At 39.6% G+C, this 11,511-nt stretch overlaps 1 protein-coding gene across 1 annotated transcript in view; it reads right to left on the bottom strand.

Moving 5' to 3' along the window:
- Positions 1–11,203, bottom strand: part of PDE4D (phosphodiesterase 4D) — a 1,343,868-nt gene extending 1,332,665 nt beyond the window's left edge. Inside the window, 1 exon segment of the mRNA XM_007944148.1 lies at positions 10,746–11,203. Coding sequence (XP_007942339.1) covers positions 10,746–11,203 — 458 coding nt within the window.
- Between the last annotated feature and the right edge of the window lie 308 nt (positions 11,204–11,511).

The raw sequence follows: 11,511 nt of genomic DNA, 5'->3' as shown, positions 1-11,511 counted from the left end.
CCCAACCTTCCTTCCGAGGAGTGGCTGGTGGGTTTGAACCGCCAGCCGTCTGGTTAGCAGGCAAGTGTCTTAGCCACTATGCTACCAGAGCTCCCCTAGAGCTCTTAATTAGCCATTAGAGAGATACAAATCAAAATAGCAAAGAGATACCATCTCACCTCAGTATTAGTAGCAAAGTTAAAAAAAAAAAAAAGAAAAAGGAAAACCATAAAACAAAAATGCGGGTGAGTTTGTGGAGAGATTGTAACTCTCATATATTGCTAGTAGGACTGTAAAATGGTGTAGCTACTATGGAAAACAGTATGATATGTATGATATGTCCATAAGAAGTTGGAAATAGAAATACCATATGATCTAGTAATCCCACTACTAGGTATATATCCTAGAAAAATAAGAGCCATGACATGAACAGATATATGCACATCCCTGCTCATCACAGCATTATTCACAATAGCAAAAATATGGAAACAACCTAAGTGTCTAACAAAGGATGAATGAATTAACAAACTATGATACATACACAAAATGGAATACTATGCAAGGTTAAAAAACTGATGAATAGCAAAACACTTCATAACATGGATGAACCAGGAGGACAGATGCTGAACGACATCAGTCAATTACAAAAGTACAGACAATGTATAAGACTACTACTATAAAAAGTTAAGAAAAGGTTTACACACAGAAAGAAGAGTTCTTTGAAGTTTACCAGGAGTGGGAGGGAAAGAAAATGTGAATCACTAGTGGGAGCTCTGGTAGCGTAGTGTCTAAGGCACTTGACTGCTAACCAGAAGGCTGGCGGTTCAAACCCACCAGCCACTCCTCGGAAGGAAGGTTGGGCAATCCTACTTCCATAGTGATACTGCCTCGGAAACCCAAGGAGGGGTCACTATGAGTCGGGGCCGACTCGACGGCACATAACAACAAAAACAAGAGGGTAGACACATATTAACTTGAGTGATGGGAAAAGCCAATATACAGAAAAAAGGAAGTCAGCACAAAATGATCAAGGCAAAGGAAGACACTGGTGGGCACACAAGGGTTCAAGGTAACAAAACTAAACACTATTTCATACCTAATCTTGCAGTAACAGCAATGTGGTGGTTAACTTTGTATGTCAACTTGGCTGGGCCTGGTTGAGTAGCTGGGCAGCTGGATGTAGTATTCCCCATGATAAGACTGGTAATCAGCTCCATGGTGGAATCTATTAGAGCAGCTGATTTGCTGCCTTTGGGTATGTGGTCTGCTTCCCATATATAAGAAACAGCTTTGGGAATGGTCTCTAGTTTATGGCCGGCTTGAATCCTGCATGTAGCTGAGTTGTTGTTCAGCAGCCTACCATGCTCTGCCAACCTTAGGACTTTCAATGGACTTGAATTAATGGCCTGCCATGTGGTTTGGTAACATTGGGACTGTGCCCTTTTACTCGTCAACCTTGGGCTCCTCAGCCTCAGCAGCCAGCAGCTGAGTGAAGAAAAGCCTCTAGCTCCAGTGGGCCAGGAACAGGAGGCAGAGCTGAAGCCCAAGGTTGAGGGGCTTTCACTCAGCCCCTAAAGGTTGGCACTTTGAACTTGGACTTAAAGCCTCCAAATTGTACAAATAAACTCCTGTTTGTTCAAGCCATCCCACTTGTAGTATATTCCTCTCAAAGGAGCACTAGGTAACCAGTACAAGTATTTACAATAATCTCCAATACTTTTTGAATTATTGTTTTTAATCTTTTTTCCCTTTTATTATTGATTTATGTGCTTTTTATTATGGTGTGAGGTAAGGATATTTATTATTTCAGAAAATGAATTTGTTGTTGTTGCTAGTTGCCACTGAGTTGGCTCTGACTCATGGCAACCTTATGTACAAGACACTGAAATGCTGCTCAGTTCTGTGCTATCTTCTTGATAATTGGTATATTTGAGTCCACTGTGGCTATCACACCACAACACATTGCAATGAGAATTTCCCTTGTATTCTTTGACCCTCTGCTTTACCAAATGGTGTGTCCTTTCTAGTGACTGGTCTTTCCTGATGATGTGTCCAAAGTATGTCAGGTAAAGTCTTATAGTACTTGCTTCTAAAAAGCATTCTGGTTTTATTTCTTTAATAAGCCAATAAACATCATATATTAAATAATATATCTTATTCAAATGGATTTGGAATGCTGTCCATACTAAATTTCTATATATACATAACTCTGATTCTTGACCCTTTATTCAGTTCCACTGAACTACTGTTGTTCCACTGTTTGAATTATGAGCCTCCATAGTGTATTCTAAAGAGTATATTCTGATATCTTATAGGAAAAAGTATTCTATTTTTTTTTTTGTTTTCTAAATATTCTTTACTATCTTACACATAGTTTAACCAAATTTTAAATCAATTCATCTCCCAAAATCCTACTGGAGACATGTCATTTTGAAATAAGCTTGTGACCTTACACTGTCTGAAGTGTTGCATTTTTCTAAACCACATTTTAAATTACTTCCTTGCAGCCACTCCAGTGAGAATATTATTCTTTGTGTGCACAATTTTCTCCCATTTGTTCCCTTAGTTAATTAGCCAATAACTTAGTTCACTTTAGAACACAGTGTCTTATACTGTGTGGATCAAGGACTTGTTGAGAACCTGATGAACACTCTCTCCCAAATATGCACCTACCCCAAACATAATGGATCTCCTAGGACCAAAGCATTCTGAGTTAAGAGTTCACTCTATTGACAAATCTCTCTAAACAAAAAATGGAGGGAAGTATATTCCATCAGAGATATTTTCATTCTAATGTTATTTTCTCACATGCTGCATCAAAACTGCTATCTCTCTTTTTGTAGTCATTACAATTCACAGCTGTCCTCACAGTTTTAGTCAAATGATAAGGTTCCTCTTATCAGATACATAGCTATATACATCTCACAGTACAATGAAAAGATCACTACACTAAGAGTTTTAAGGCTTAAGTCTGAGTCCTATCTTTTAGCATGGGTACATGTCAGTATTCTATTTCATCACTTATGAAATGAGCAAAATATCACTAGCTCTGCATACTTCACAGAGCTTATTAAAGAAATCAAATATATCCTGTCTGAGAGAACAGAACAAACTGAAAAGGCAAGGTTTGAATATTATTTACACATTTAAAATCTCCTCATTTATTAAGGACTTGCATAGACCATAAGCAAAGTTCTAATGCATCTAATGATGGAGACAGTTGTAACAAATCATTATATTGCAGTTGGTAACTGTACAACATGCAATGGTAGAGTCCAAAAAAAAAAAAAACCAACGGCCCCTTTGCTGTGGGAATCCTTATGCAAATGGTAATGTCTGAACTGTTTGAAAAGATGTTCATGGGTTTTCCAAGCCGAGAAGGAGGGGGTGGTGTGGAGCATAAGGAGAGTGGTCTAGAAGAAAGAAACAGCTTGGAAAAGGGAAAAAGGTGTGAAAAGGCCTGGGGAGCCCAGCACATGGCAAGACGTTGAGGGTGGTTATTGCATGATATTCACAGCAGAAGACACTTAGCAAAAGCATTTTACAGGAAGAGGAGGCTGATTTTTTGAAGAAGAAGACTAAAAAGTTTAGATTTTACCTTGCAGGTATTCAGAAATCATCCAAGGATATCCAGCAGGAAGATGTTGGGATTATAAGGTCTATTGTGTGAAAGAGGTTAGAGTGAGCAGAGATTGGAACTGAAAACCACTTAGGAGGCCATTGCAATTGTTTACAGGGTAGATGATGAGGGCACACACTAGGGAAGATGGAGAAAATGGGAAAGAAGATAAAAGATATTTCTGGGGTGGAATCAAAAGATCTTGGTGGGGTCTGATATTTAGGAGTTGAGGGAGATGAAAAGTCTAATGATTATCACTGGCCTAAGGTAATTGGGAGCTCTGGTAACATAGTGCCTAACACATGTGACTGCTAACCAGAAGGCTGGAGGTTCAAACCCACCAAGCCACTCCTTGAAAGGAAGGTTGGGCATTCTACTTTCGTAGTGATACTGCCTTGGAAACCCAAAGAGGGGTCGCTATGAGTTGGATCTGACTCCACGGCAGTGGGTTTGATTTGCTTGAAATAATTGGATGAATGATGATACTATACATCTACTAGATACATCAATAACTCTGAGTGCTTATTTAGATGGTAAATCCAAACCCACTAGTCAATTCTGACTCACAGCGACACTAGACGACAAGGTAGACTCCCCCTAGAGGATTGCCAAGACCGTAAATCTTTATAGAAGCAAACTGCCTCATCTTTTCAAATTGCCAACAGTTTGGTCAGCATGCAAATGCTTTAACCACTCATTGCACTACCGAAAATCTTATTTCTCATTGAAGCTCTGAAGTGATGTGGTGAGTGTCTGGGAAAAGTGGTATGTGTGTGGACAGGATCAAACAATTTATCTGATGCTTTAAAAAAAAAAAAAAACTAGTAACTCAAAATGCCCTCTTCTCTTCAAAAAATTAGATTTCCCATTTTTAAATGTGGAAAAATGTTCCTCAGGGTAAAAATAATCACAACATCTTTTGAAATATAATCCAGTGCTGTTTGGTAGAATCCCTTAGCAACATTGCTGTTATGAGCCAGGACTAGCAGCATTCAAGTTATAGACTCAAAATATTATATGACTTAAAAAAAAAATAAATAACTTGTAGATGGTTTATAACCTTTGAGAAGGAGATAATTTTACCCATATTTTACTTGAGGTCTTTGAATAATTAGCAAAATTTCTAAGAACATTTAGTCTTTTTAGATGATTGTTCTACGTTATGTATAGTTTAAGAACTCTTCCCAAGATACCTCAGGAGCTCATATTAAAGATTGATTGAAGATAGAAATCCGTGACCAATTCATCATTGTATGTATATGTGTATGTATATATCTAGGTTGGAAATTAAAGAATGTTTGTTTTCTACAGTGGACTTTCTCCTAATACATGAAAATCCAATTTATTCACAAATGTTCTTTAAAAAGTAATTTCCAAACTTTTGGTTTCAGGCTGTAGCTGGAGGTGAGGACAATGATTGTTAAAAGATGGTCACAATGTGATATGTAAAGTATTTTTTAGGACATATGAAAGAAATTAATTGTAGTTTTAGTTCTAACAGTAAATAAGTTATGTTAAGTAATTCAACCTCACAGGACATTTTTCCTCACGTGTAAAAGAAGGTAGTGGTGGCTAAAATCTAAGTCTCTTTCTTTCTTGATATGCTGTAGTCTTATAGAATCAGGGCCATGATTGGTTATCTACCTAGTTCCCAGTTACTATTCCAGAACAAAACAACTGAGCCACAGTGGTCCAATCAGAATGAGAGAAGGGCTTAGGTATGTTCCATACTTGGGAGACAGGCTCCAATTTCTTTTTTCCTCCTTCTACCTCTTCCTCAAACCCTTTCCCAGTGAATGCAATATTGAAGGTAGCATAATTTCAAAATAATAAAATTAATTCAAAAACAACACAAGAAGCTGATGGATCCAAGGTGCTTTTTGATGCATCAAAGTCTCAGAATTCACTAACTGATAAAGAACTAAACCAAATTACTAAGACAATCTTCCAGTAGAAGCAAATAAGGACAGAAATGTTAAAAAACAGTTTTTTTTTAAAAAAAAAGTCAAACATATTTTTGCAATATGTAGATGTGATATTTAACTTACTGAAGGTACATGCATTTAGAATGCATAGTTAATCCATCAAATTGTATAGACTTTTAAAGTTTGAAAAAGTGTTTTATTGACTAATGACCACTTTGTTAATACAATTTAGATAATCAGACTTAGTATGTGGCCATGTACTCTTGAAGGTACATCTTTAACACACTAAAATAGTCAGTTCAAAGAAGGGAAACATAGTTAAAATGATACTTTCCAGTACTCTAGACCGATGATTCCCAATTACTAATCTCTGCTTAACTTTTCATTTGTTCTTGAGTAAATGACAATGTAGTGATATTTTAAAATATTAAATTTATTCACTATAAAAGGTTATATTTTATTATGTTTTTCCTTATATTTTTGGTATTTGAATATATTTGATGTCCTAACTTATTAAAATATACAGTTGGAAATCTTATGTCAGTTACTCAGTATGTATACACATCTCTATCTGTCTCTCTGTCTATCTACTATACGGTTTAGTGCTCAGCTTCTAAGTGAAAGGTTGGTGGTTCGAGTCTATCCAGTGGCTCTGTGGAAGAAAGACCTGGTGATCTGCTCCTATAAAGATTGTTGTTGTTGTTGTTGTTGTGTACCATCGAGTCACACCTGACTCATAGTGACCCCTCCTTGGGTTTCCGAGGCAGTATCACTACCACTACGGAAGTAGGATTGCCCAACCTTCCTTCCGAGGAGTGGCTGGTGGGTTTGAACCACCAGCCTTCTGGTTAGCAGTCAAGTGCCTTAGCCACTATGCTACCAGAGCTCCCTATAAAGATTACAGCCTAGAAAACCCTATGGGGCAGTTCTACTCTGTCACATGGAGCTACTATGAGACAAAATTAACTCAATGACACTCAACACCAACGGGTGTGTGTGTGCATATCTATCTATCTATGATGGTACTGTTCTCTAAAATCCAGAAGCTTGGATTCACTGATACAGACAATTGGAATGACCAACTTTTTAGTGATTTTAGTAGCATAAAATGCAAATTATGTGTCTTGAGCTTAGATTTCCATTATGTCCTTTAATAAAAAAAATCTGCACTAAAATTTTTTGACAAAATCAATAAAAACAAGAGAAATAGATTTCCTGACTTAGAGTAAAAAAGCAAGCACTTGAATTAATTTTAGTATTTAAATTAAAAAAAAAAAATCTACTGCCATTCAGTCAATTCTGAGTATTTAAATAAACCAAACTCACTGCCATCGAGTTGGATCCAACTCATAGAGACCCCTTCTTGGGTTTCCAAGGTGGTATCACTATGGAATTAAATCACCGAATCTTCCTTCCGAGGAGTGGCTGGTGGGTTAGAACCGCCAGCTGTCTGGTTAGCAGTCAAATGCCTTAGGCACTGTGCTACCAGAGCACACACTCTTGAGTATTTAAATATTGCAATATAATTAACCTTTGGTATATATTATGTTTCTATTTTTTATACGTTATGTTAATGTGTTTAAAAGGATAAAGTCAAAGAAATATTTTATAGGGTCATAGGAGCACTTTATAATATGGATGGCACTTATATTTGGTGCAATTATAATTTTTAGCTATTTTCTTTCTAAAATAATAAAGTCAAATGTCACCTTCTTGATATTTACATCTCTATCATCTGGATTTTTTTTTTTTTTAATATAAAGGAATCACTTTTGCTATTTGAATTTTCAAATTTAATTTGCTGTTGAGAATACACAGTTCCTGTAGATTTTAAAAGACACATTACTGATAAGGAAAGAAATAATTAAAATGCTACATCAGTACAGCTAAACTATTGTTAAGTATTGAGGGACTATCAATTGAATTGATATATACATTTTTAAAGGATGTTTTAATTATTTTCATATTTCATTTGGTTCTCTTGGTGACATCATGACTCACTCTTCTGGCAATTTTATTCTTTAAAATTCCTTCCATGTTCAGATTAAAAAAAAAAAATGGTTATTTCAGGTAGATAAACTTGAATGCAAAATTTATTTAGCATATATACATTGTCCATGACCTCAAAACAGCGGGCCATGAAATGTTTGAAGGTTGTATCCTTTGTGTTCATACAAATTTCTTAATTAAACCAAGTATTTTTCTTTCTTATTGCTTCATACACTGAAACTAATTCTCAAATTTTTAGCCCAGATAATAACAATATTTTGAAATGCTACAATTATACATGCTAAAACACCTCTTTATTTAAAAAAAAAAAAAATGCCTTTCTTGACAATCTATAGGGAATCATTCATCCATGAGCTTTTTCAGAGACATTAACTTGACAATTGAAAACCCTATTTTGATAGTTGTGCACACACCATGTGCACATACACACCCCTCACATCTCACATTTTTTCTTGTTCCCTTTTAGAAGATCACTGAGAACAACCTGAGGTGCTCTGATTAGCTTTAATTCCTCTGAACACTGTTTCATTATTTATTATTATATGCATTGTACAAAGTCAACAGATACACTGGTTTACCTGTGCTGTGATCATAATATCAGTGTAAGAATCAGGACTTCACATGAAAGTTAGAAGCTATCAAACACTTCCAGAAACCTGTGCTCGCTGTCAGTTTTCAAAAACTGAGTGTAAACAATATCTCTTTTTTAGTTCATATGGACTTTATGACCTGTGGTATCAATGAATATAACTTGATGCTGTGAATGTGCCCAGGTTCTGGGCACATTTATTTTAGAAGAGCCCATTGCCTTTGTTGAGACAGGAGACCTCAGTTTCAGTCTCAAATCTGGCACTCCTGTTCTATGTGATTCTGAAAAAGGTACTCCCATCATCTTGGCATTTACTGTTCTTGTCTGTAAAATGGATATAACACCAATGGGCATATCATCTCAGTGTTTTTGTATGGCTCAAAGAAGTTAATAAATGTGAATATTTTTTGAGAATTTTAAAGTATTTTATTTTTCTGTTTAAAGAACTAAACTGATGCCCATGCTCTCATCTTAAATACATTTATTTGCAAAAACAACTCTATTAAGGAAAAGACTGACAACCAACTAGTATATAGGAAAACACAAGTGATGTAAAGAATTTTAAGTTCACTGATCCTTAAATAGAATAACAATGATTTATCAGTGAAAGCTACATGTAAATATTACACATCTTAGTTTTTCTGTAAACCATTCAACTACAGAATTTCAAATAGAACAATCAATCAATGTAGAGAGCATAACAAAAATAAATTCAAATCAGTGATGCAATACCTCTATTCCAATTAGCTTATTGTTTTTCTCCCCACTATTGTTGCAAACCAATTCTATTTTATTTTAAAAATGAAGCCAATTAAGAGACTCCACAAAGTCAATGAGCCTACAGATCAAGCTGGAACTCTCATTCTTATTTGACATTGATTAAGTGCTCATCACCACACAAAATTTTTCTATTAATGGGTCACAGATACAAACTCTCATGTTAGTCTATATTCTACCACTGGGAACCCACAAAATGTAGTACTCAGCCTAAGGGGAGAACATCCACCTCTTCAAACAAAGAATAAAACTACATGTGTGTTTTAGCAGTCAGGACTGTAAAAACATGCAGATTAATTTATGAATGTCTGTGATTCATATAAATCTTCAAAGTTGAAATTGATCTGAACTGAGAATATTAACTATAATCCTCATTTTTTTGAATCCAAGGTGCACAAGAACATCACAAACAAGGCAGGTAAGGAAGGTAAATGAGGAACAGAATGTGTGCACATTAGGGGTGAGATGCATGGTTTGGCTGAATTCCCTTACCCAGAGTGTACACAGCACATTGAAAGACATGCTCACAATGAAAAGCATCCAACACCAAATTAAAACCCTCAGACAAATGCACATTTGGACACTCTATTAAAATAAATTTTCTGATAAATCCAACCGACTGTCAATCAGAGTTGGGACAAATAACCCCAGCCTGAGATTTCATTGTTTCCACACCCAGCCCTGATTTACATTTTACAATTATGCATCGTCCAGATATGTGAGTTGGATGTGCACCCTATCAATGCCTGTCCAAGTCAAAGGTTAGACATGGAGGCTTTATTTTGTAAATAAGTGCACCAAGTATCATCAGCTACAGAAACCTTATTTGCGTGTATGTTTGCAGAGGATAAGGGACCCTAGCATGGAAGGCCCCGGGGAAGAAAAGAGCTTCTCAGGGTTGCCAAGAAAGGGGCCACATGAGGGCCCAACTCCCAGCCCTAACCCTGAGTTAAAAATCTGGAGCTGACTCCTCAGGGCGGCTATAATTGGTTCTTTACACTACTCATTTCCTTGGAAAAAGAACTGCAGGCATCAACTCCCTCTTGACGTAGGGCTTCCCTTCCCGGTCTTCCGGAGCACTTTACGTTAAGGAGAAATCACTATAATCAAATCTCCACATCTTGACTGCTGCTAAAACGAGGTGCTTTCTTCCTGGGATTTTGCAGGGAACTCTTGATTCCCACACGCTCGCACACACGGACACAGCGTTACTCCCACAGAGTCCTTGCTCCCTCCTTTACTTCCCTCCTTCTCCCCAGTAAGGATTGCTGAACATTTTGCTCCAAACTCTCCAAGTCACCCACGTGTTTGTTCTCCTCTTTCCCTGCTCAATTTACTTTCCCGACTCCACAAAAGAAACTCGAGTTGTTCTCAGGCTTTCAGCTGCAATCCTGGGACCTTGTTGTCTCATTCACTCCGCCCCCTCCAACAGACCCCTCCCGCCGACCTCTCCTCACTCGGGGAGGTGTGGACAGATGACTGGGTGCTTTCCTGGCTCAAGCCCCCGCCCCACCTCAACCCTGCCTCCTCCTCCTGGAGCAAGAGGTAGGTGGGGAGGGGAGATAGTGGGTGGCACAGACGACTGGGAAGCGCGCGTGCACACACATACACACAATTCCAATTAATATTCATGCCGTACTTTCGGGGTCCCTCCCCTACACACCTGAATCAACATCCTCGCAAGGAAGGACAGATTATGCTACTCGCGCCCCTTGCTCGCCCTCCCCCAACTCCCAGAATGGAATCTGGCCACTGGTCCAGGGTTGGTAGTAACAAACCAAGGAGAAGAATTTGAGAAGGGGGAGGGGACCCCTTCCTGATGGGGGAGGGGACGTTCGCCACTCACCGTCTGAGTCCCTGGAACGATGAGGGCCAGGACATCCTGGATTTCTTCAGGCCGGGCCGGTGGCCGGTCTCCACCGCGTAGGAGGTGCGGTCCATGGCGCGACAGTACAGGTAGCGCTCAGTGTCGGAGTAGCCGCGATGTCGGACGCGGCCGGTGGCCCCGCTGGAAGCGTAGCGGCCGCGGGCTGCCCCAGGCGGCGGCGGGGGTGGCGGCAAGGGGGGTGGTGGTGGTGGCGGCTGCAGCGGGCACTGGGGTTGGGGCTGGGGCGAGGGCGGCGGCGGCGGGGGCAGATGGTGATGGGGGTGCAGAAGGCGGAACTGGGGCTGCCGGAGCGGGTACTGGTGGTGCTGCTGCTCGTGCCTCCACAGATGCTTGGGGGCTTTGAGCGTAGCCTCACCGGCACTGTCGCCCCCTTCTCCGCTGCCCGGAGCTGGCGCGCTGCTGCCCTCTGTATCCATCCTGGCTCGCGGCTCCGCGTCCTGCTGCCCAGCCGGGGTTCACCGCGCTGCTCAGAGCGCCTCCGGATGCCGCTGCGCCGCCGCTGCTTCTGGTTCTGGAGCTGTGCCGACACTGGGCTCAGCTTCCCACTTGAGCCACAAGAGGCTCCGGGCGACCAAGAAGGGGCTCTGCCAGAGGAGGGGTCACAGAACTACGGGGCTTCCTCCACAGTGGTTGTGGCAGAAATGCGCTCCTGTGCTCCCCAAATCATTAAGACCCGGGCACTCGGTGAACGGCTTCGCAAATCGTTTCTGCTTCCTCCCTTTCT

Source organism: Orycteropus afer, unplaced genomic scaffold (assembly GCF_000298275.1).
Source record: "Orycteropus afer afer isolate SDZICR_OR568_19922 unplaced genomic scaffold, OryAfe1.0 scaffold00122, whole genome shotgun sequence".
NCBI lineage: Eukaryota > Metazoa > Chordata > Mammalia > Tubulidentata > Orycteropodidae > Orycteropus > Orycteropus afer.
Note: the sequence above shows the minus strand (reverse complement) of the source record. Positions and strands in the feature narration are given on the sequence as shown.